Source organism: Numida meleagris, chromosome Z, assembly GCF_002078875.1.
Source record: "Numida meleagris isolate 19003 breed g44 Domestic line chromosome Z, NumMel1.0, whole genome shotgun sequence".
NCBI classification, from domain to species: Eukaryota; Metazoa; Chordata; class Aves; order Galliformes; family Numididae; genus Numida; species Numida meleagris.
This window is the reverse complement of record NC_034438.1, coordinates 21636168-21663352: the sequence shown is the minus strand read 5'-3', so window position 1 is coordinate 21663352 and position 27185 is coordinate 21636168. Positions and strand designations below refer to the sequence as shown.

Genomic DNA, 27185 nt, shown 5'->3' with positions numbered 1-27185 from the left:
GAATGTGCTTCTGTCACAGCAGTGAGACAGAAAATACATCCTCATTGAATGATTAATATTGAACAGGATTCCTGCATCAAACCGCAATTCCCACTCATAAAAGCCTTTGAAGATGGGCATGGGTTATCACAGAAAATATCCAAGAAATAAAGGAGAGAGAATAGGAGGCAACCAATCAGGAAGAAGGGAGAAAATCTTAGCAAGTACCTACAGCATTTTCCCTGGACCTTGACATACTGCTTGTCACTGGACTACAGTACAGATCTACCTACTTCCCAGAAGCTCTAGAAAGCACTATCTGCCAGCTACCCATGGGCTCACAGATGCTGGACTTGTACGTAGCAGCAGATAAGAGAAGCACAGGCTATTCCCTTTGCATCATAGCATCAAATCTGGGCTGTGGAAGTTGACACGCTTGTCGCAGAGGGGCCTGGGGAGCTCTGCCTCCATCTCCCTGCACACAGGTTACATGGAAATAACCGTACTACATACACCAACTTGATAAACTTTTACATCAACACTGTTTCAAATCTAGCGTTAACAAACGTTTGTGCTAAAAACACTAAAGAAAATAAGTTTCCATAGAAAGTGTTAAAAGAAGTTTCTTTGAATCCCACCATTATGGTTAAATAAATTAACAGAAACTTCTTGTGTTAATTCTGTAAGAGAAAGGTTTAAAACTTTTCATTTGGAAATGAACATACCTTCGATTCTCTAAAAAATGGTCAAAACCAACTGAAACACTGATAGACAAACTCACTTTTCTTCTCAAATTTTAAGATTCAGAGAAACAGAATGATTTGAACTTTTTCTGATTATGGGTGGGAAAGGAAAAGCACTTCCTGCCTGCTGTTATTCTCAATAATGCTGTGTTTCACATCTGCTTCTTCCATTATAAGCTATTTCAGGATTTAACGAATCTTCCTGAAAATACGTTCACAAACAAAAATCTATGAAGATGTATCTTTCCTTTTATAATAAAGATATAATCAAGAGGAAGTAAATTCAAAAGAAATACTTTTTTAAGGTGTTGATTTAAAAGATGACATCATATAGCATCAGAAGGACTACACTCTACTACAATCTACTACTATCTACAATCTACTACTACAATCTAATACAATCTACTACTGCAGATGAGTTTCAGATAAGAATAAAAAGAATACATGTGAAGATTTCTCCCCTACGCAGCATTTAAAAAGAGACTGTCTTTATATTTTTATGAGCTGTTGTGTGTGCAACTTTAATGAATGTCTAAAAGAAAGGAAGTAAAGCTATAGCAGCCTTATCTCACTGCGAATACAACAGTAATATACCTGGCATTGTTTAATGACAAAGAAAGCCACAGCACTCCAATTTCATTTTTTTTGTGTGTAAACTCTTGGGTCAACATACAAACTTTACCTACTCTCCCAGGCTTAGAGTTAATGAATATATTATTTGAGGCGGGTTGACAAGGTATTAAGTGATATGGAACCACAGTGGCACAAATAGGCAGTCTCCCATGACACACGATCAATTCAGTTCATGGTTCATTTAATAGTAATTCACTTCACAGATTACTTCAAATTCACTCTATATGTTCAAAAATTCTAACGTTAATTAACCCTCACAATACTCCTATGACAGAGCTGTCTGTCTCAGTTGTCCAGATAATGACACAGATGAAGGTCAGATACAATGTATGGTGACAACCCTGCTGTTACCTGCAAGGCCCAGCTCCAAACTCAGGCATTCCTACTCCATCTTCTCTACAATAGGATTTTTACATGCTATGCACTTCTTACATTGATATAAAAAAAAGATTAAAAAAAAAAAATAGATGCATGTTACAGTATCTCCATATTCCAGTGAATGAGGAGATAACACCTGCATTTTCATACAGTCTGAATCAGATTTATTTAAAAGTCATTAACAAAACATCTTCTCTGGAATTAAAAAAAGGTATAAATGCACTGTATCAATCATCCAACAAAGTTTTGTTGCAACTGAGGTTTAAAGGAGTTTATATAACAGAGATAGATATCATTCCATGTGGTAGATTTGACAGATATAACAGCATATTTGCAATCATCTTTTAATATCTGGGTCCACATTTCCTTTCTGCAAAATGCATGCTGCATACTACAAACAAACGCTTACCTTCTTGCAAAAGAAAAGTGGGCTGAGGCACTGGGAGAGAAATTCCTAGGACTATCTTGAGGACTGTTTCCTGTTGGAAGGGCAAATAAAGAAATAAATACACATTAGGAAAATGAAAATACAATTCAGACATGCTACTTAAAGCACTTCCAGTCAAGTAAGAAGCTAATTTTTGAGTTTCTCCTCTCTTGGTCTCTGAGAAACAAACCGAAACAGAATCTTACTTCAAGTAAGATTCCACTTATATTTCTGACTCTTACTTACTAGATCACTATAAATCATGGAAAAAACCCCATTCAATTTTTAAAAGTTTGCAGAAATGCTATTTTAGCTTGAAAAAAGTATTTTCAATCTCAGAAACAAAGTGTTTCTAATCATACACTAGAAAGAGAAAAAGATTAGCATAACTTAGCACTTAGACAAAGTCTCTATAGCATTTTCACAGCTTCATTTTGCATTTTTCAGGTTTTTTCCTAGCTCCTATCCCCAAACAAGTAGGCAGAACACACTTAATGCATTTTTTTCCATTATTTTTTTGTTAAACCAAAACATGAAAATTAGACCACCTTGTGTGATAAGAAGTGACTGCACATTGTGAATAAGTTACAATTTAGGGATTGTTATTTCTCCTGACGTGAATGCTTGATCTCCTGACCAATGAAAGTGTAGAAAGAAGACAGCTGATGAGAGGCGTCTGGCTCTCCAACATACATAGCTAGAGAAAACACAGTCTAGAGAAAAAGTAATAAAGGTGATACCTGGGAAAAAAAAAAAAACACCTTCAAAAGTTAAAAAGATTTGTTTTAAAGTAGCACCCACATACATCTATATCTAAAATCTATTCTTCCTTAAATAATGAACAGATTGCAACATCAATACATTAAAATAATGAATTTAATTTTGACATAAATGGGACTGCAACATTAAGCAAAAGATAAAGAAGCTTCTACATATCTAGTTACAGAAAACGTAATTTTTTGAGAATTATTACCTACACGTGAAAAACCTAGTACAATAGAGTCAGTTCCTAAAATACTTCAAGTGGCTTTGATTTCTACTCAAATTTTTGAACTAACATTGCATTTTGTAGAGTGATATCCTTAGACATTCTATGACAAAGAATCACTAGGTAGTATACACAGTCCCTCTTCTATCAGAAGCAGATGTGGGATTCATTTTTAGCTCTGCTTAAGATCATGTCTTTCCATCTGTTCTTTCCACAGCCCCAGGAGACAGGGATTCCACTTTCACTGGCCTGCACCCCAGACTAATTTTTGTCCACTTATTTATCACAGCTGAGCTACGCCCTTTCAACTTTACCTCCTCCCCCTCAAGACCCTGGCTTCTTCATTACTCTTCAGATACTTTTGAAGGCCTAGATAATTTCAAAGTGGCAAGGATTTTTGTTCCCTTAAGGAATGGAAGGGGAGAATGGAGGGAATCTGAAGCTACACACGTGGCACAGATTTCAATCTTTACTCAAAGCCCACCACAATTTATTCTCATCCTGCAGGAACTGCAAACACCAAATTACTGACAACAGCTCACTTAATTTAACAGCTAACTGGATTTCTTTTGCTGCTTAATAACGATAAGCTAAAAAAAAACTGTAATACTGTGCAGATAAAATATTGTCACAAACTTCAGCTACTGCACTGGAAAGAATTAACTATAACTGGGAGTTCTTTGTGAGCTTAGATATAAGGATAAAAAAAAAAGACAAAAAAGCTATCTTAAACTCTGGTAGAGAGGAATCAAATTAGGTGGTAGGACACAAACAGCTTTTTGCAGAAAATAATCTGCCAAATCAGGAGATGGAGGGGTTCTTAAATTTATTTCTGTTGATAGCTATTTTTAAGTTTTATAGGGATATATTTCCTTATCACACATCAATGATTTGCCTAACAACTAGTTAGGCAAACTAATCATTTACTCGGAGCGTAGCCTTCAGAATGAAGCAAAAAACATCAAAGACACAGAAATATTGTAATTAAAAAGCAGGGTTCAAGGAGACACATTCCGGAAACTACCTCACTAAAAGCAATAAAAACACTTCCTCTCAAAGAAAACGCAACATCAATGTCTTATTTACGAAGGAAAATCTGTATGCAAGAACAATTTCCAAATGCAAATCAGCTTTTAAAACAACAAAATTGGCAAAGCTATATACATAATTATTTGATAGTAAACCTTGTGTTTTTATTTAGATGCCTGAGAACCCAGATAAGCCTGAAAATGAAAAATCGAAGAAAAATCCAAACCCCAAACAATGGAAGCAACAACTGGCTTTTAAGGGTTTAAGGTGTGGTGTTCCAGAAAAACAAGAAAGGTTAGAAGCAGAGTCCTATACATGACCTTCATCCATCATGGCATTCATCCACTCCCAAGTCCATCTGCATGTCAGTACCTGGGAGACTTTCAAATAAAAGCCAGCGCCAGTTAATTCTCTGCCCATATGTGCAGCACTTGCTTATTAGTCAAATCCCGTTGTTCTCTGGGATCTGCTGGCTACTGTATGTTTTAGTCCTAGGGTATCTCTCTGCTGCTGAAATTGCTGTTCATGTTCCTGACATGATGAAGTAAGCCTGACTGGTGGTCAGGCACTAGGTAAGTAATTAACTCCAGCATCCTCTGGGAGAAGTAACACAATGAATAGGCTATCAACATACCAAAACAATACTTTAACTCATGACAATACACAGGGTGCCTCATTTTGCAATCAGCTATTGTTAAGAACACCAAACATAAATTAATTACACTGTGTGATTGTTTTGTCATTAGCATCAGTAAGTCCTGTGCCTTTACCACAGAGGGAAGATGTTTTAAATCTTTTAAAAAGGCATGTTACAGTGATGCATTTTTAATAGCAGCCTACTTAGAAACTAAAGAAATTCTGATACAACCACTTTGTTAGCACCATAGGAATAACAGACTAATTATAACTGGAATCATAAATTCCCAAAGGACCAAAGACAGCTCAAGTTTGAAGTCTCAGTGTCATTATCTGACAGTCTATTTAAATGAATTGCAGTACAGCAACACACTAACAAGAGGTCATACGTTCCTCTGTCTGTTTATTCGGTGGTGAATGCATGCTGTGAAGTGAACAGCACACAAGAAAACATCAATAGTTACAGGTCTGAATTTCTCACCCCAAGAATCTATGCCAGTCAGCAGCATACAGAGCTGGGCAGCAGAAACATTCTGAATATTTCTGCAGGTGTTTCCACTGATATCTGCACAGAGGAAAGGATCTTGTGCTATTTCAAAAACAATTAATTATGCTTCATGCCTCAGGTACAGCAAGGAAGGTTAGCAAGCTCCTTAAATCTATTTGCCAGGTCAAAACTTCTCTATACAGACTTTTTGCTGAACTGCTTTGTTATGGTTTGCAGCTGGTTTGTTTTACCCTGGTTGTCACTGAAGTCTCCCGGCTTGCTCAGTAGCATTCACTTCTTCCAGGAGAAACTAGCATTAGACAGACATGAAGGAGTAGGAGAGATATGTCTATTATTTTACTTCCTCCAAGCTGGAATTAACACTGAAACGTAAATCTTAAGTTTACACTGATGAGACAGCACAATTCCTGCTTTCAGTGTACTGGGAAACAGCAGGGATAACAAGAGGAAACCACAAATTACATTTACAGCGTGCACAAGAAGAACAATGGAATCTTTTCACAGTCAGACCACAGCTTACCTACTTAAAACCAGCAGTGCTATGTTTTAATAACACTTAATTTGAAAGTTAGTTGAATCTACATGTTAACATACCATTTACTCTTTCCTCCTAGTCTTTGATGGTGCTCTGAGATAGACAGTTTGCCCCAAAACAAGACTGAATAATATTAAGCTGAGTTTTAGCAGAACAGTTTCTAAAGTTCAACTTACGATAACAGTCAGTTACTGAAATACCATATTAGTTCCCCTAAAAAAAAAAAAAGGATTCAGAACTTTATTTTAGCTTTTAGCACTCCTACCTTTCACCACAAAAACAAAGACTTCAGTCCCTTACATTCGTTTACAAACCTAATCATTCTTTCCCCAAAACACAATCTACACAGACTGCTGCTAAATTAGAACAGCACAGAAGCTGCATAAGAGAGATTCTTCTTCATTCCAAACACTTTGTAGTAAAGCCAGTACTTGTTACCATCTACTATGGACAAAAAATACACATTTAAACTTAAAAATCCAGGAAAATCTACTCTAAATTTGATGCACACAAATGCCTCAATTGTGATTCAAAGTCTTAAAAACCTAAAATACACAGTACAAATGGTTTTATTTTGTACTAAACTTCACTGTGGCTAATCTTCTTTCACCAAATAAATTTATCTGATGCAAGCCACAAGAATTAACATAGTAAAAACAGAATGTTAGCAGTGAGCATGTAACAGTGCCCTCCTAGAGTTCTAGGCAGACCTTGAAAATCCTAGAAAAAGGACAACATGTGCAGGTAAGAACTCTTGGGCCTTGAAATTTTGCTTTAGGCATAGATTTACTGAATCCCATAGGAAAGGTAGACATTGTCACTGCCATACTCAGTGGAGGATTCTTCAGGAACCCTCACGTTCTGGGATAAAGCACTAATACACATCTCTATTCCCATTCCTTGCAAAACACCTCTGACCAATTTAGATTACAGCACAGGCTTTTCAGTCTTCCTTTTCTAAGCCAAGTAAGTAATAGTCTGTTAGTCTTCCACAAAAAAACCTCAAATTCTATTGTACTAGCTTTTCTCACCCCATGGTCCCACCTGAACATGTACAACCATTAAACATGAAGCATTCCAGGTAAAATCTAACCAGGACATTGTACAGTGGAGTGAAACATTACCAGATCCAACTAAAAATTACTTGCATTGCATAATCTTCTGAAATTCGATTTTCAAAGATATGTTAGATTTGTCCTTGCAAATACCATCTGATTCTGTTTCTTCTCTAAATTCCTTAGTAGTAGATACTTCTGTTACTGGTCTTCCAGCACAAAAAGGCTGCCTGTTATTATTTCACCCTTTTTACTCCAGATCTCAAGAAAATTCAGTCATCTTAATACAGTTTCCCAAACGTGTTCCCTACTGGATGTCTTCCAACTTTACATCAACAAAGTATTTTTTTTTTCCAATGTCCATTAAGAAAAGCCACAAAACCAAAACTTGAGGACTCTACTGATAACCTTTTGCAACCTTTCTGTAACCCCTGCCAAAAAGTACTTGGGGTTATTGGTGGATGGTGAGCAGGACATGAGCCAGCAGTGTGCCCTTACAGCCCAGAAAGCCAACCGTATCCTGGGCTGCATCAAAATAAGCATGGCCAGCAAGGTGAGGGAAGTGATCCTGCCCCTCTACTCTATGCTGGTGAGACCTCACCTGGAGTATTGCATCCGGAGGAGAGCCACAAAAACAATCTAAGGAATGGAATACTTCACCTACAAAAATAAGCTGGGAGAGTTGTGAATGTTCAGCCTGGAGAAGAGAAGGCTCTGGGGAGACCTCAGAGCGGCCTTTCAGTATATAAGGGGGTCTATAAGAAGGAAGGGGTCAGACTCTTCAGCAGGGTCTATTGGGATGGAACAACGAGAAATAGTTTCAAACTAAAAGAGGGGAGATTTAGACCCCTCTTTAGGTTATAAAGAAGAAATTATTATTATTATTTTTTACAATAGGGGTGGCAAGAGAGGCACTGGAACAGGCTGCCCAGAGAGGTGGTGGATGCCCCATCCCTGGAGGCATTCAAGGTCAGGCCGGACCTGGCTCTGAGCAATCTGATCTAGCTGTAGGTGTCCCTGTTCATTGCAGGGGAGTTGGACCAGATGACCTTTAAAGGTACAGTGCAACTCAAAAGATTCTATGATACCATGATTTCTCATTTTTGCAGAACAGTCACCTTCTTCTCTTTTAAGCAATTTTCTACTTGAAATTCTAGTCCTAGTACTTGTTTTCTTAGTGGCACCACATGAAACACCGTATTAAGAAACACAAAAGTAAGACTTACAGTATTACTCCTAACAGTTAAAACCCATTTCTGCAGCAGATAAACAGCACCATACGTGATTATTAATCATCAGGGGTTCACATCAGCCACAAGAACAAGCTTCTGTGACTGTTGAGGTGTGGACATCTGAACGCCCTGACTTGCTGTGATGATAATCACTCACTCGACGGCTGGGTGGTGCAGATGACCTGCCTATGCAGCACCAGGCATTCATCTGGAAAAGTCCATTAGCATCCAGGACACCAGATATTGTCCAAGCTGATACTGCAACACTTTGCCTCTCACAATTTTGAACACATTCATAGTTAATGTAAAAAACTAACAGGACCTTTCAGACCGTTTAGTGGCTTTCAGCCCAGACATTGAACATGAAGGATATCCAAACAACCAGATAAGATTGTTAGTTTAGTGACCAAGGTTTGAACTCAAAGAAGTGTCATCAGTGTATATCTGTTATCCACTTTAGTAAGAAAGACTTCACATAATGACAGTTGAAATTACTCTAGAAATCTTACTATCTTTACATGTATGCATAAGACAGTGAAAGACTTCAGCTGCAAACTGTTCCTTCTTTGACCAGTGCTACGTATTTACTGCACAAGATATTTACTCCATTGTTGTGGCGTCATCTCACTTATCCTTCCCTATCCAACCATGTGAATCTGAGAAATACTGAGAAGGTAAGATAAGCACTTAAAAATCTTTTGCAAGTATTCAGGGTTTACCCAATTCAGCTTTCATGTATGAAGATTAATAACAGACTGTTTTGTAGGAACAATCCTCCATTATCTCCATAGAAAACAATTATAACAGGAGAATGGGAAGAGGTATAAAGTTCACTGAGATTTCTACATGACTTTCTCATAAGGGACAATTTGCATAATTCTAAACTTAGAACACCAGTTCTCCTCAAAGGGTGTCTACTTAAGTTAGAGAATGGCCTGTACCTTTAGTTAAGTTGGAAGTTGTGAGACAATAAGGGCTGCAAGGAAGACTGCGGGTATAAAAAGCCTTGAAAAAATCCTCAAAGATTTATCATTATGCTCAAGAAGCTCTTCTTTAGAATAGAGCAAGACTACATGCAATGTTGGTTTTGGGTAGGTCCAAATCAAATCGTTATGATTATGCACCAGCAACCTGAGTTCTTCATTGTTACTGAAGGAGCAACCAGACCTCTAAAATGATTGTTGCACAGATCATGAAAGATGAAAACACTCTTCAGCAAAGCCAGCAGTATTGGGATGAGTATTAATTCAGTGCACTCTGACTAACAGAGCTCCACCTTCAGACTCACAGTATACCTTTATATACCTTGCTTCCATTGATACTAAAGATGCATAGCACTGCCCTTCAAGATGTGAAGTCTTTGGATAAAAACACGTACCTTAAACTAGCTGCCCCCAAAAAACTTACCTCAGGTATAGAATGCAAGCAGAGGTAACTCAATATACGCCTCAATCTTGCGTGTCCTCCCAACAAGAGCAAAAAAGTGATGTAAAATGGATCTTAATGGAGCAAGGCACAAGCATAGTGAATTTGGGTACTTATAAAGCACAGACTTTCCAACTAACACAATTTTAAGAAGGGTACAGTACTGCAGAGATCTCAAGATAATTAATGTAAATAATTAATAGAAACTGGGTAGGTTTTCAAGAGTCTGACAGACAACTTTGATTCCCTTTAATTTCATTAGTCTACAATAAAGGACAAGTGCATGCAGTAATGAATGAGATGCAACAAGCTGGAAGTCAAAAACATGGTCAACTTAAAAAACAGTATCTAGTACAACATTCCCTGCCTTCTGTGAGGTTAACAGTCATTTCTCCATAGAGATGCCTAGAGTAGCCTGACAGTACTCTGGCAAGAAAGGCATTTACAGTATGAAACAGAAGCCAAAATGGTCTTAAGAAGACATGAGGCTTTTCAATATATAAAGGGGCTGAGGACTCCACATCTGGACAGAGTACTCCAGGTGAGGTCTCACTAGCGCATAGTACAGGGGTAGGATCACCTCCCTCACCCTGCTGGCCACGCTTCTTTCAATGCAGACCAGGATCCGGTTGGCATTCTGGGCTGTGAGGGCACCCTGCTGGCTCACGTCCAGACTGCTATCCACCAGTACCCCCAAGGCCTTTCTGGCAAGGCTGTGCTCAGTCCCTTTGTCCCCAGCTTGCACTGCTAGTAGGAGCTGATGTGATTCAGGTGCAAGGCCTTGCATCATCCAGGTCAATATTGTACACCATCTCCAGCACAGCTAATTCCCTCAGCTACTGGATAGCCTTCTCCATAGCGGTCCATTTCCCTGGGAAACAGATCTTCCTTCAAGGGATATCCTTCTTCCATGGATGACAAGAGTTGCTTCCACAGGGTGAAGGCTTGTGTCCCTTTTCCCACTGCTTTGTTAACATCTCTTTCCCTAGAAAGGAATCCCAGCTGCCTGGCTTTGCTGCCCAGTAAGTCCAGGCTCCTGGACCAATTATCCTAGCACTGGACCAGCCGGGTGACAATGTCCTCACCTGGATGACAGCTGAAATCTTTTCATATATCTTGCAGCATACCCATAATTAGCGGTCAAAAGGTTATTGCCCCCTTTATGAGTTCTGACTCTTCCTCCTCCTGTCATCATGATGGCCCTGCTTCATTCTTATCTTATTCTTCTGTCCTCATTTTAGTAGGCATTTCTGTTCTTACTGAACAAGCTGACTTTTGCAGACATTTTTTTTGTCTTGCTTACAGAGGAGACTGATACTGGCACAGACTGGTTATCCAGCTAAACCACAAGGCCTACAGTAGTGGCTGGAGCAAATACAGGGCCTGTTACATTGTCATCAGATCCAGAGGCTTCCTTCCCTTTAGGGTACTGAACAGTGTTGAGCAGTAGGCATGGGCCAGGTCACAGAATGCTGTAGTGATTTGTCTCTCTCTAAGATTGTCAGGGCAGCAGCACACCTTTTCCAAACATTTTCCTAGTTTCTCAGGATTCTGCACTTGTTTAGGGGTAAAGTTCCAAAACACTGATGGTGTCCACTGTTCTAGGTGGCTGCCCATACCACCCCACACTCCCTACAATTCAGCCATCCTCAGGGCAGATCACTGGGAGATATTCCTAAACAGCTGTTTAACCTTAAACTAAACCTGAAACACTATCAGTATGCATAGAAATCGTAACATGCTGGTTTGAGCATTCCCACTTGTCTCCTCCATAACCTGACTCCCGCAGGTGACAAAGTAAAGAGTGAAATTACTAATAATTTCCAAGATATGCTTGCTAAAGTACAAAGATGATTGCAATACCAAAAACAAATACCAGATTATTTTCCCAACCAGTGTTATACGAAATAGAAAAATGATAATCCAGCCCCCAGAAATGGTAAATAGTGCAGCAGGAATTATGTATCACAAGTAAGTATTTAATATGGTTCTGTGAAAATACTCAGAAAGATCTCCAAAAATAGAAAAAAATAACATTCTGAACAGCAACTATTAAACTATTATAATAACTATTATTTTATGGGTAGAAAATTCTCAAGGAAATGGAGAACTGGAATTACTCAGTGGCTCCAGGTCTCAACTTTATTATCAGTTACACTCCGTCTCTTAAGTGATAAGTGCCAATACCTTTTTCCCTCAATAGCCCAGTGGAATACAGCTGTGCAATATCTCATGATTACAAGCTACCTGCCTGCTGCTCATAGCCCAATCTCTTGAACCTGCAGCAATCTGAGATTTCTTGCACAAAACTGAATTCTGACAACATGCTCAAAAACAGTATCTGGAGCAGGATCCCCCTCCAATATCCTCCACACTCTGCATAATGCTACTAGGACTTCTGCTACATGTGCATACAATTATCATGCTTCAGTCAAGGACAGTCTAATAAAAAAAACCTGTTTCTGTTGAATGCCAGCACAGATCTTATGCTGCACATTTAGTTTGCTCAGTTGGAACTGGAAATTGTTTTGTTTCCCTCTATCCTTTCTGCTTCAATTTTTTAATTTTTTTTTAATTTTTTTTTTGTCCTCCAACAGCAATGACTAATAAGAGATAAGAAGTGAAAACATTGTAATCTCTAGTTCATCTGAGATTTGGAGCTTGTAATTCATGCTGTTGGCAGAAGGTGTTGTGCAGACTGCAAAAATAAATGCTGATCTGATTTAGTGAACTTTCCTGGTAAAATCTCACCATTATTAGTCACTTCAAAGACACAGTCAAAGAAGACCTGAAAATTACCCAACATGATAGTAGATAAATCAGGTTGTCCCAATGGAGTTAAGGAGGCCTCTCTAATTTGGAGTACTCAACACTCAGCTACAGACTCCCCAGAATAAATACAGCAGGATATATAGAACAAACTATCCCTTGTTACACTTCTCTGCTGGACTTCGCAAAAAGCTACAGGTTTCCACCAAGAGCAGGGAGGTCATTTGAGCAGGTTAGACCTGGTGGCTCTGACAACACAAGAATACAGCAGTGGTAGGAATCCAGTTTCTTAAGACCTAAGTTACCAAGGATTTATAAACACCTGATACACTGAACTCCTAAAATACATACTGAAGAAAACTCATACCTACATGGCTTCACTACGTTTTTAAGTAACGCATTTGCATATCTGTTTGCATGAATTAGGATCGTATTCACAGCATCCAAATATTAAGGAATTATTTTGACTACTAAGTCAAATCTAGAAAGTATCTACTCCATCAGCACAGTAAGAAGTAAACCACTTATGGCTGACTCGGAGCATGCTGTAATTTCAAATCACTCCTGCAAGAGAGTAGGTCCAGACACAGCAGCCAGCTGAGTCAGACATCAATGACTATGCGACTGTTTACTGTAAACTACTACACACAGAAGTAAAACTAAGAAGACAGCCATAAACATGCACATTTCTAGCACAGAAGAGATATCCCAGTGCTGCTGAAGTGTATGGCATGCATACCTTGGGAGAACATACAAGTATAAGAGAATATGCTGCATCCAGTGCTGAGAAGTATTCCTCAGGGGTCATTATTGGGACCGGCACTATTTAACATCTTTGCTGGTGACGTGGACAGTGGGATTGAATGCACTCTCAGGAAGTTTTCAGAGAGCACCTGTGTGATGCAGTCAGCATGCTGGAGGGAAGGGATGCATCCAGAGGGACCTTGACAGGCTTCAGAGGTGGGCCCATGCATATCTTGTGAAGTTCAACAAGGCCAAGCACAAAGTCCTGCACCTGGGTCAAGGGAATCCCGAACATGAATATAAGCTGGGTGATGAGTGCATGGAGAACAGCCCTGTGGAGAAGGATTTAGGGATAGTGATGGACAAGAAAATGAATATGGGCCAGCAATGTGCACTTGCAGCACAAAAAACCAACCATATCCTGGGTGCAAGAAAGGAGAGGTGGCCAGCAGGGCAAAGGAGATCATAGTCCTCCTCTATTCCACTCAAGAGGCTATACCTGCAGTACTGTATTCAGCTCTGGGGCCCGCAGCACAAGGAGGATATGGAGATGTTGGAGCAGATCCATAGGAGGCCATGAAGATGCTCAGAGGGTTCGAACACCTCTCCTACAAAGGAGGCTGAGGCAGCAGGGCTTGTTCAGCCTGGAAAAGAGAAGGCTCTGGGAAGACCCTAGAGAGACCTTCCAGTACTCCAGGGGGCCTAAAGGAAAGTTGGACTCCTGTGTCAGGGAGTGTAGTGACACAACAATGGGTAATGGCTCTTAACTTTAGAAGAAAAATACAAATTATATATAAGAAAGAAATTCTTCACTATGAGCATAGTGAGGCACTGGAACAAGTTGCCCAGAGAAGGTGTGGATGCCCCATCCCTGGAAGTATTCAGGGTTCCATCAGATGGGGCTTTGGGCAACCCCATGTAGTGAAAAGTGTCCCTGCTCATGCCAAGTTGGGTGGAACAAGACAGTCTTTAAGGTCACTTCCAACCCAAACTATTATATGACTCTATGATCCTGGCAACTGCAGAAGTTGCCAAGCTTCCACAGCAAGTTTTCTGAAAACATGGCACATACTGCTCAGTTTGTAGAAAAGAACAGTTTATACTTAACTTACTTTAATCTTTATACTATCATTTTTCTACTTTTAGAGTAGCTTGCCCACAGCTTTGAAATCAACAGTATTATTCAGACTTGACATTAGTAAAAGTTTCTTTACTGAGTGTGGTAAAACACTGAACTTGGCTTCCTAGTAAGGTGTTTGATGCCCCATGTCTATCAGTGCTCAGGATGCACTTGTATAACATGTTTTAAATTTTGATTAGCCCTGAAGAAATCAGGTAGTTGGACTAAAGGATCTGTGAGTTTGTTCCAAACGAAATACTTTTTTCTAGTCCTGTTTCATGGTTTGAGAAACTGCATGTAGCATGTTACCTCGAACTCTCAACAAATCTTCACGATCTCATCTGTACTCCTATTTGTGATAGCTTGCTGCTCAGGTTGAGCAGAACCACTCTTTTCCCAGATGATGTCGCTTCCACTAGAAAACTGCAATTGCCATACTAAACTCATCACCTTCTTGAAAAATGCAGATGAAACTCTGCACTTTATCTTCTATTATCCAAGAACAGTACTACAAAGTAGTCAGTGTCATTGCCAACACAAGGTTTGTGGAGGGACTTTAAGCATATTCTTACTACCAATGCTAAAAAAACCATGACAGAATAATCCTTTGAGGAAATGTGTTTTGGTAAGCTAAAAATGCTTTTTTTAAAAAAGTGCAGACAATTGCATCAATAATATCTCTAATCTACAGACTTTTTATTCACTCTTAAATACTTCAGATGCTTTAAAAACAACATCAAATGTGACAAATGAAGCACTGTAATTTCTCGCAATGTGCCTAACATTCAAAAATGCTAGGGAGCAAAAGCACCATGAGTACAATGCAATATTCTACTCACCAACTCCACTAACTTTACCACGTGTTACAAGCTGTTCTGTATTCTTTCCATATTGTAATACACACTGATAATGAAATTGAGAAAATGCATAAGAACACAGAAAACAAAAAAAGCTGCATGACCCATGTTAGATATTTCCGGAGTGCTTTTCACCATAGCCTAAGATGTCTGGACTTCTGAATTTAAACTTAACAGAGATTTGGACGGAATGATATGCAGTTTTTCACTACTACCAACAATGGAAAGAAGGGTACTGGGGTAGAGAATTAGCTCATTTTCCTTTTCTTATACAGGATTTTTAAGAATTTAATAGCACCAGCAGTAGCATAGATATAAAAATCACCTGTGTGTGCTGAGAGAGGTGAATGAGGTCGAGGCAGAGCTGGAGACTGGCCATTGCCCATCAAACTCTTCCGATTGCTTGTTCTACAGCTGTTGGGCAAAAGAGGAAAAAAAACGACATTAGCATCAGAAATACATCACATACCACATACTAACACTTTGACTTTTTGCTTCCTTGTTCTTTCAATTCCCAACCTCTTATTAAAAGTCAGTGCTACTGGTTTTTTTTGTAGTACTATATGAGTCCAGGAAGTATATGAACATACACAAGAACAGCAAAGACAGCATTTTCTAAAGAAAAAGCACAGTAGAAACTTTTCAAGCCTGCATGTCTGCCATTCAGTGTAAAGAAAAGTATGTCGCTGTAGAGTTATTAACAAAATCCTCTTCCCTATCTGCAGCTTTCTCATCTACCATGCATTTTTAATAATGTATAAAAATATACAAGCACAATCTCAGAAAAATATCAGCTTATAGCCATCATTCAATGATTAAATCTGTTTCTGCTACATGAACCGTAGCTCCAACTTACAAGCCAGGAAGAGCAATGATTTATCAATCTATGATACAATAATTATAAATTTAATTATTGAGATAAATTTCACATCTGCGCCTTTTGTCAATGAAACAGATGATGCCTACAAAGATGAATGCATTTTTTGTTCATACATTTTTCATCTGCAAAGCCACTAATTTCCCATATCACAGGATCATTAAGCAAGATAAATAGTAAATTAATGCATCTATTAAACTTGAGAGAGGACACACTTTTCTTAAATACACCATACAATTTTTAAGTGTTTTTGGTAGAGAAGTTTTATTTTCCCTCATCCTGCTGTAACTATTATTATCACAGATATGAATTCTCAACACTTCCAACACTCCTGCACAAAGAAAACGGCATCTTCAAGTCAAAAAGACTAACTATAAAATCTTAAATGCATATGCAAATGTTTATAGACCTTCAACCAGAAAATCTATCTGTTAAGGTTTAGAAAGTTCAAAACCATGAAAAGGTGAAAGATTCTTATGTAAGAACCACTTCAGTAATACAAGATGGACATATTCAGATGTTACTTGTAACTTTATCTAAAGATGAGCTTTCTAACATTATGATCTCTGTATAGTTGTCATGAAGCAATACCAATTCACGTTGAATGTTATTAATTGAATGCAATCCAATAGAGGGGACAAAGTAAAATAGCATAAGCAGATAAATAAAAAAAGGCTCACAACTAATCCAAGTTGTTTCCTGAGCAGGGAGGAGAAAAGGAAAAAAAAATAAGCAAAGGCAGAGAAAATACAGACTATTTCCAATATGTAAAAATGTCGAAGAGTAGGACCAGCATCCCCTTGAAAAATGTTTTGTGAAGCGGTAAGAGTGCCATACCCAACAGTTTCACAAGTTAATGCAAAGTTAATTTCCACAAATTACACAATTAACTATCATATCACCTAATTATTATAACCAATTATACAATGAATAAACTCATGCATATATATTTATAATTATCACTGACCTATGTAAGAAAAGAAAGCAAAAAACGACTGAAGGATTCACATTTGAAGTACAGGAAAAGTCACACAAAACTTCAGAGATGCACTCCAATTTCTAAGCTGACTAAACAGGAAAATTTTCTCAAATTAGAGATTATTTACACATTTTAAAGAATCCTCCTAAATTAGGTTGATCTTACAAGAAATATTTTTAATGTACTCACTATTTAACCTACTTTTTAAGTGATAGAACTTCAGCAAATACTCCTTATTTCGTTAGACTACAATTCCAAAATCTTATTGTTTCATCTTATCTCTAAATTTCATCTGGCTGAAGAGTTATGTTCAATTGTTCTCTAATCTAAAAATGGTCCAAATTTTTCCTTTTGACTTCATGCAATATCACTGTACTTTCAGTAACTTTTCTTCTATCATACTATGATAAGCTTCAGTTTAGCTGCTACACATTTAAAAAAAAAACCTGAATAACTGTCCACTTGTAATTCTGCAATCCAAAACTAAACCAAACTGAAAATTTCAGTATTCATTCAACATTTGTTAAAGAACACAACACAACAGACTGCACCTGTCCATTATGGTGTGATAACACCAATACAGCTTCTGTGTTGCAGTCTAGGGCTATGAGACCCCACTGCAAGACATTCAGCAGCTAAGCAGATGTCAACTTGAGATCCTCATCTTTCACAAAAAGAATACATTTTAATCATCTAATCCCTTGATACATAACCAGTAAAAGAGATTCCACAGGTAGCAGATGATTCTCCTTAGCTAACCAAACAAACATTACTTTGGAATTCCAGACCCCATGCACACTTGGTTAATTTTGTTACATAAATAATTCCAGACGTGTATATCTGCATCATTTACACTCAACTGCAGAAGTTGAGTTTTACTGCTAATGCCAGAATTTGATATGCAAAAGACTCTTTCTATTCATACATTAAAATTCAAACTTCACGTTCCACAGCTGAAACTAGCACAATACTTTTAACGCATTATCTAGGATATATAACTCACAGAATCATAAAATCTTTAATGTAGGAAAAGATCTCTATGATCACCTAGTCCAACTGTCCACCTAGAACCAAAACTGCCCTCTAAACCATGTCCCTAAGTACTACATTTACCCTTTCCTTAAACACCTTCAAGGATGGTGACTCCACCAGCTGCCTGGGCAGCCTGTGCCAGTATACCACCACTCTTTCTGAGAATAAATTTTTCCTACTACACAACCTGAGCCTCCCCTGGCACAACTTAAGGCCATCACCTCTTGTCCTGCCGCTGTTACGGCGGAGAAGAGGCTGACCCCTACCTCTCCACAACCTCCTTTCAGGCAGCTGTAGTGAGTTAAGGTCTCCCCTGAGCCTCCTCTTCTCCAGACTGAACAATTCCAGTTCCTTCAGCCACTCCTCGTAAGACTTGCGTTCTAGACCCCTTATTAGCTTTGTTGCTCTTCTTTGCTCCAGCACCTCAATGTCCTCCTTGTAGTGAGGGACGCAAAACTAAACACAGTGCTCAAGGTGTGGATACACAATTTCTGACAGAAGCCGGGATGCTTGTATTAGACTTCTTGGCCACCTGCACACACTGCTGGCTTATGTTCAGCTAGCTGCCAACTAACATGCCCAGATCCTTTTCCTCTGTGGAACTTTCCAGCCACCCTACCCCAAGCCTATAGCGTTGCCTGGGGTTTTGACCAAAGTGCAGGACTCATCACTTGGTCTTGTTGAACTTTACTCCATTGGCCTCAGCCCAGCGACCTCAACTAAGCCTGTCCAGACCCTCTGTAAGGCCTTCCTACCCAAGGCAGATCGACACTTTCCTCCAACCTGGTGTCATCTGCAAACTTCTGAGGGTGCAATTCAATTTCCTCATCCAAACCATCAAAAGATATTAAAGTTATCTTGATTTTCTTGTTAAAAATTATGAGGACCATACCAAGATCTTACATAATTAAGAAAATTCCACTCAACTGCTATTTCAAAAAATCTTTACTATTTGCTCAGATATGTCTCCAGTTGTATGAAGAATTCCATTTATCACATTCTAGTGAAGTGTTTTTTTAAGAGATATAAAGTAAAAGAAACATGATGTCTCCTCTGTTTGTCCTACTAGTAAGGTAAAATGTGAATCACTGCATGAAAACACAAATCCATGCTAAAGCTCATCCTGCACCTTTGTTGTTTTGTATGTATGTAGTCATCCTGTATAACCCATGAAACACAACTCCTTTCTAAGATTAATGCTAGAATAGAAGAGGCTCTTTGTGGGTGAAAAAGCAGTCTCTGGGGAACTCTAAGTCACCAGAACACTGCAAACAGGAAGCAGGGTCCCACAAAGGAGGTAGCAAAGCACTTCTGACAAACCTAGTCTTGAAACAGAAATCTTCAGTAAATAAATGAAACTCAAAAGTTAGAGCCATTCTGCAAACAAAATCATTTATCCTGGATTTCTGTATCCATCAAGCAACTTTTCCCTTCTCCTGTCTTCATAAATTTTCCGTTCAAATCTGACAAGATAAACCAACTGTTAAGAGGCAGCTCTGAAAGAAAGCCTCTCTGTTTATAGTTAAGTTATACAACACAGGAATATCTACAGGGATTGTAAACTAGTGGAAAAAAAATGTCTTGATAAACCACACTCTCAAAACACAATTCTCTAAGCCTTGGATTTCATATTGCCATCAGGTTGCATGGCACAGAGAAGAGACCAGCAAGCTAGGTAGTAGATACAACATGGGGTTTAAAGCACTGAAAAAAAGAGAAAATAACTTTTCCAAGAAGATTAAACATCATCCAGTCATGTTAAACAAAATTAACTAAAATTGAGGTGTACACAAAATTACAACAGAAACTTTGTATTTTTTCCCCTTTTCTTATTTTCCTTCCCAGGAAGATCTTTCCTGGACTTGAGTCTGTTCCTCACAACTTGACCTAAGAGCCTTGAACCACTATGTGTTTGGCATTAGTTTACATCCTACCAGCTGTGCCCTGGATTACTGGCACTGCTCCTTATAGTGGAATCCAATTTATAATTTCCTATTTGGTTTCCAAATCCCATTACCTTATCTCCTGCTCTCTGCCACCACCACTCCTGCCCACTCACAGTACTTCTCACTGCTGGGGAATTCCTCCCTCACCCTTGCTTTGCTATCAGGAGCAGCAAGCGATCTGACCTCTGAGTCAGTCCAACTGCAACAGATGATCAACACTTCCCATGAGAAGCACTAGGCCTGATAAAGCAAATAGAGGACACTACGCAAAAAATTATTCTGTGCTGAACTTTGTTAATCTCAGACAGCAAGGGTTAACTACAGCTGCCGAAAGAGAGGATCCATCTGCATGAAGCTAGATTACTTTGCTCCTTAAACTGGTACAATTTTTCCTCTATCAGGCAGAAGTCCTTTGGGCAGAAAAGATGGAACAGCTACAACCCCAACCAGCAATGCATGAAGTACTAGTATGGCCATTAAAATACAGCTACACTAAGCTCTTGGAAACACTAAGTACACTACAAGATTGAAAGGGAAACACAGTTCTTCCAGTCACATACTCAGGGCAGGTACCTAATCCAGAGCTGAAATACTAAATTCTGATTTCCTGATAATCAAAAAATGGCAGTAACCGTGGGATGTACACATAAAAATGGAAGATTTCTCTTCAGAATGAGGGTTAATATGTGAGCAAATTACTGGCACTAAAGGCTAATTGCTTCCATTCCCCATCCCTGCAAAAAAGTACATAAAAGACATATTTATAGAGATTGCCACCTGCCATTCTTTTCATAGCTCTGATCATGTATAGTGATTTCATTTCAACATCCTTAATTATTAATATTTATAGTTGTAATGAAGATGGATTTGAACTGTAAGCTATTATGACAGTTCACCACCTTTCACGATATATGCTGAGCACAGCACTTTGCAACACAGCTTCCTAATTTTGTTATCAGTATAATACATTTGTTTAGGTGAAAGTAAAGATTAAAAGGGGACACCTCCTATTTTAAGAAAGACTGCAAATAAATATTTGCTAATGTAAGCGCAGATAAAATAAGCTATCACTGTACCCAGAATGTGAAGCCTGACTGCATAGACAAAAGACAGGTTCATAGTGCAAGATCAGCACTAGCATAAAGGATGCAGGGATAAGAAAAGCGGTTACGATTTTTCTGGTGTTAAAACTGCACAGCTGAAAACCTCAGGAGGAACGTGCTGTCCCTAGCAAGACTTCAGATGACACCACCTCGCTTATTCAAGAGTGTTATTTAAGTTGTATTTCAGTAATATTCATGAACAGCAAATACTGAAGAGTCAACAGGACACACTGCTCTAAGTTAAAAAAAAAAATTAAAACTTTAAAAATGAGGAATTCACTGCTTTTGATTTGTGTTCTGTCTTTACAGAAAAAAAGTCTTCTGCATTAAAGGGCAGTTTGGTGAGCATTTCTGAGCTCTCCATCATCCATGGATGTTCTGTGGCACATTAACTCAAAAGAATGCAACAGCTGCAATGAGAGATAACGTGCTCTGATAACACAGTGTTTTCCTTACCAACAGGAACCTTTAAGGTTGATGATGCATCTTCTGATCTAGAAAATTAGAATGCAACGTGGACTGCAGTTAATGGCAGTTTCATACTAGATCACTTTTTAAAAGAAAGCAAACCAACCAAGACTGTTTCTTCATGATTATTGAGGACTTAGGGTTACATGAGCAAAATCAACAAACTCTACTCAGCGCTATCTGTTGTCTGGTTCTGCCCTATAGATAATGGAGAGTGAAGAGTAAGGAAGCACTGGTTTCCAATTTTGAGAGACACTTCTTAATTTAAAGGCTAAATTATGAAATCTCTTAGGTGCCACTATCCACAGAAATGTGGAAAACCTCTGAAGGTGAGCAAAACACAAGATCAATAACAATGAATTAATTTTTTAATGGATGTCAATATTTCATACTTACATAAATTTAGCATAATACAGTATTATTTTCCAAAATATTTTAATAGACTGTTTGCAAATATACTTTCTATATTTGGTGTGTGTATGCATGTATGTATGTTTACACAGACATAAATACAGATACATGAATTTATATATTAAAATCTTCTATATACACATATAGCCACACAATGAGAAACACTACTTATTACATATCCTACACACTGCAAGGAATTATTCCATACCAACCTTTAGTGAGCTGGAAAGATAGACATGGTATTTGCTGGAAAGTTCAACCATTATGATGGAAATGCTCAAGTTTTACTTTCTTGTACTTAAGCTTTAGTCAACTTGAATGAAGCCAATTACAGTTTGAAGAGTGCTTTCAAAACATAATGAACGTAAGAAAACAGAGTGAAGTACACAGCTGCTAGCAGTACTAGTTTAGCGGAGTATGTCTTGATTTTTTCCAATATAGCTGTGAATGTTTCAGCTTTGACTACTATCTGGGTGGAACTGGACACCCAGACTAGATATCTAACAACTGCTTTTTTCTGCAATCACTGATGTCTACCAGCTTCCTGCACATCATCAAAACTTTTATTTTCCTCAAGCAAACAAAGAAAGTCATCTCAGACTGTTCCTCATTTTTCTAGGAAGAAAATATGGTGAAAATTAAGCTTGAAATGAAAATAGCTGGACACATGATCACCCTCTACACAGACTGTCAGTGAGTTCAAACATATATAAGTCAGTATTGGTGGAAAAACACCTGCCAAGACAAAGCATGAAACTGCAAAAATATCTCCCAAGTCTCTGCTGTTCAGACCCATGAAAGATTGCCATACATTGTCACAAAGGCAGATCTCTGATGCTGTGAGAGAAATCCCCATTTCTACAGTGTACTGCAACACAAATAAACATAATTAGGCCTTTGCCTAACACTAGTTACATCTGTGTTCAATCTATTTTGCATTAGAGACTGCTTTTATTTTTACTCCTAGCAATTTCGATCACACATTTTTTCCTCTTCATAAGAAGAAAAATCATCAGAATATTTCAAGAAATCCGAGTCTGCCCTACAGACCTAAAATGTTGTAATCGTCTGATCAGCTACTTCCTAAAAAAATGATCCAGTTCAACTCATTAGAGATAAGTATTTCATTATTTGACACAAGACTGAGTATTTAACCTTACTTCTAACCCCCACAGTTGTACAATATTCATAGAACAGCTGCACACAAGACAAAACCGGTGACGTATGCTACGTGGGAAACCAGTGGCTAAAACTAAGTGGGAGAGAAGATCACAAAACCCATGATTATAAATCAGACTCCTGCACAGTTCTGCTTCCTTGTCCTCAATATGCAGTTTGTGAAACCTTGTATCATACAAGCTATTGAGAACACATCCATGGGAATGATTAATACTGATGCTGCTTCATTTTTTTTTTAATCTTATTTATGTTTTGGGAAGAGACACAAACCATGTTATTAGCTGAAAACATCTGCTATCATACTGTGTTATTCAACTTATTCCTCAACATGTAAATATTCCTCTTTCAAAACAAAAAGACAAATTGTTTGATAGTACCAGAATCAGAGGAAAATACACAGGGATTGCCTGACTCACCACTAAGCATGACTGCCATAACATAACTCAGGAAATATAAAATGGCAGAAAAACCTAGATGAAAAAAAAGAATAACTGAGAGGCACAGAAAAAGGTTTATAATATTTAACTAGCAGTCCCTTAAAAACAACAACAAAGTGTCGTATATCACACCTGTGAAGATAAAAGCATCAGTAAGTTTGAGATGCTAACCAAATGAGGTAGTGCCTTGACTTGCTTGCAGATAGCTTTGCCAGAACTCATTTACATCAGACAGGAAATAACTTACTACAGTGCATGCGGGCAGGCATTTTGAGGATACAGATCTTGCCATGCTTTTGGCGATCCAAAGAAGTTTCACATTAACGAAGGTTACTCAAGATTTTGGATTCTGACTACAAGCTCTTGGTACATCTCTTGGGATAAGATGATGAGGCCAGATATTCCTCGCCACGTTGTGGTGCTCACCTTAAACCTTACTTTGGGGGCAGGATGTTGCCTGTGCTTCCTCCTTGCCCACTGTGAACATCTTGGGAGAAATAGGGCAAGGTCAGTTGGCATACTAGTACGCTGTGCACTGGCCCCTCCAGAGCATCAGTTCTTCATTACTTTGGTCTACTGTCTCCTATGCCATCTCACACAGCCCATCACTGATGCTGCTTGCTGTTCGATCTGACCTCAGCCTGGGAGCTGGCTGGTGCCTCTGGCTGCTGCTGCTCCCAACACGCACAGTCCAGACTCAGGAGGGGGCAGCTGTGTGATTTCCAGAAGTCCCATCCCTACCTGATGTAAAGGTATCAAGCAAGGCCTTTTCTACACCCACCACAAGCAGCCTAGCTGACTAGCCCAGCTACTCACAACTTTTACCCAACTTGGCTCTTCCATTAAAAAAAAACAAACAAAATCCACAAAGACAAAGTGGGACATGTTCCACCCATTTTTCCTTTGACTAGCATCCATCTAGACTCGAAGTCTAACCACAGCCAAGTCCCCAGGCTGCTGCAGTACTGCAAGGGAGCTAAGCTCAAACCCCGAGCTTTCTGTAACTCTGGCTAAAAATGAGGCCAGCATAGCTCAGAATTAAGATAAAAAGTGGGCGTGCCTCCAAATTGCTGACAGATGACCTGCTTATCCAGATGCCTACTGCAATCTCCACAGCTTTCTCGTTCTGTCTTCCACTTAGACCTGCCACCTCTTGGCTTCCGCAGCTTTCTCCTTCCTGATAGCTATTCCCAACAGCAGTCCTATGGGCACCACAGCTCTTAATTCACTGTATTTCGTGGGATTGGTGGGTTAAGATGATGAGATACACAGTCCTCCTCATAACATTGAGAGCATTCCCCAAATAGCACAGAGTAGCTTTACTGAGCATTTATTGTGGCTGAAAGAGTATGTGTGGTAGTCTCTAAGGGTTAAGCCTACCACTGTCTGAAATTATCGCACATTTACACATAAAAACAGCCTAACAGCTCTGGTGCCTCAGTGACAAAACAGATGTCTAGGAAGTACCTCAGAAACAACCAGTCTACCTTCATTTAGAGGTAGAAAAGAGAAAGGGGAAGAAGTGACTTACTCTGCTCTGCCTCCTGCTTACAGAAGTGTTGTTTTACCTTACCTTCCACCTCCTCGATTTGTACGTATGTCAAAATAATTTGCATTGCTAATGCTACCTTCATAAAAAAAAAGGATCAGAGGCTTATTAAACCAAAGTCTACACAGCAGAGCTCAACATGTTTATCCCATGAAACAGAGTCTGCTCTGCACCCTAGCCAGAAACTCTCCTCATGAGAAAAGCCACTAAAAGACAAGCCCTAGAAATAGTTTCCCCATATAACAATAATTAGGACAGGTTTTTTGAGATTTTCTTTTTCTTTTAAATCATTTTATATAATTGCAATAAAATTAATTGTATCCTAGAATTCAAGGGTAGGAAATGGTATGATTTTGTATGGTTTCACTTTCAAATCCAGTAACAGTCTACTGTTTTAATCCCTAACCTATATCTGACTTCTTTCTCCTATACCTAAATAATAATTCATTTTTTACTCAAAAATAAAAAAAATTTAAAAAAAAATTACTCCAGATAGGACTCAGTGTTCTCCATTGCTAGATTTGGTAGCTCACATCCTATCAAAATTACAGAGGAGTGTATGTTGAATAAATGTTTTTTTCTTTAAACCTTTAACAAATACTACCAAGCTGAAAAGATCCAACATGTGAATGGATAAGCAATGCCAGAGAAAAAAATGAAGAAAAATTACATTCACAGATCAAACCTGCTAGAAACAAAAGAGCCTGACATTTTCTAATTCCTAACGAGCAGGATACCAGAAAAGCTGTAAGATACTGTCATTACATGAAGTGCTCCATTATCCATTATTATGAAAAGTGTAAGTAAATAACTGCCAAATAACTTACCTTCCCTTGCTATAAAGAATTAAGAGATTACAAAGTCATTAAAACTTCTGCAAACTGAGTCTTCATTTTTCTATTTTAAAATCAGAATTGTACAAATTGTACCTTATATTGACTCTTAGTATTTCAACTACTGCTAGCTCATTCCTTATATTTATCACTGTGAGACTTCTGTCTTTTCAGAGTCATGGTTATTCTGAAATCTGTAGATTTAACTTTAGTCAAATCATCACAATTCTGCTGAAACTGGGAGGTTTAACTTTAGCTCATTCACACTAAACAAGATTATAGCTCTACTGTAAACAATTGCACCCAAAAGGCAAGCCAAATATGTGTGCACGTATATACAACTTTAACCCTTAAGCAGAATAATGTTGATAAGAAGAGTAGACAAGAGCAGAAAAATTAAAAGAAAACTGAGTCCAATTTTTTTTTAAAAAATATGTCGTATTAACTTCATTTAATTATTCAGTGCTTCCATGAAACTTTTTCATAGCAGTGTAAAACCAGCATTAAACAGATGCAGTTTTGTAGGACCAAAAACTATAAGAAATGACATCCTGCTAAAACACAAGTCTGTAAAAAAAACTCAGGAAAAAAAATTCCTTTGTCTTTTCTTAGAAATATCTTGACCTCACTTTTTTGTCTTAAATCATTCACCTAATCTTGTATGTAACTACTGCTTGCTTCAAATTGTGTTACTCAAAGGATCCCTGCCTTACACCTAAAAGATGAAGATGTAATTTTTAACATTAAACTTAGTAGTAGATTCTGAAAGTTTTACAGGTCTGAACAACAACAAAACCAGACTTCCTTTTGTCCCAACATGTTGAGGGCAAGGGAAAATCTTTCAAGGTTGTTAGTCTCCAGCAGACACATTCTCCCAGTAAGGACAGCACTAAGCACTCACGTTATTTAACTACTTGAGAACCAGAAGAGAGGCCAAAACCCCCCAGATTCAAAAGCATTGCACATGTGAAGTACAACTGCCTACTGTACACCTGCAAAATAAGGGAAGTGAGCTTCACCCTTTTCATGTCACCCTGTGAGCGGTTTGCTTATCCCCTCCTCATTTTCTCTCGTGTACCTTGAGAGTCTAAAAAAAATTTACATTAAATATCTAATTCTTAAATTCAAAGTATGAGGTAAGTTTGCACTCTTTCTTTAAACGAGTTAATGCAAGTAAAAAGAAAATGGTCTTTGTTCATTTTAGAACTGAGCTTTTTAAAAATGGTACAGAGTCACAAAATATCCTGAGTGGGAAGAGACACTCAGGAATCACCAATGAGTCCAATCCCTGGCTCCATGCACTACCACCCAAA

At 38.4% G+C, this 27185-nt stretch overlaps 1 protein-coding gene across 11 annotated transcripts in view; it reads right to left on the bottom strand.

The window, feature by feature from the left end:
• The window catches only part of MAST4 (microtubule associated serine/threonine kinase family member 4), a 300840-nt gene that overhangs the window by 59730 nt on the left and 213925 nt on the right, over positions 1-27185 (bottom strand). For all 11 annotated transcript variants that reach the window (XM_021379467.1, XM_021379469.1, XM_021379468.1 and 8 more), the window contains 2 exons: positions 15384-15472; positions 2143-2212 (listed from right to left, as the gene is read on the bottom strand). In XM_021379467.1, the coding sequence (XP_021235142.1) occupies positions 2143-2212; positions 15384-15472 (159 nt within the window). The remainder of the gene's footprint in view (positions 1-2142; positions 2213-15383; positions 15473-27185) is intronic.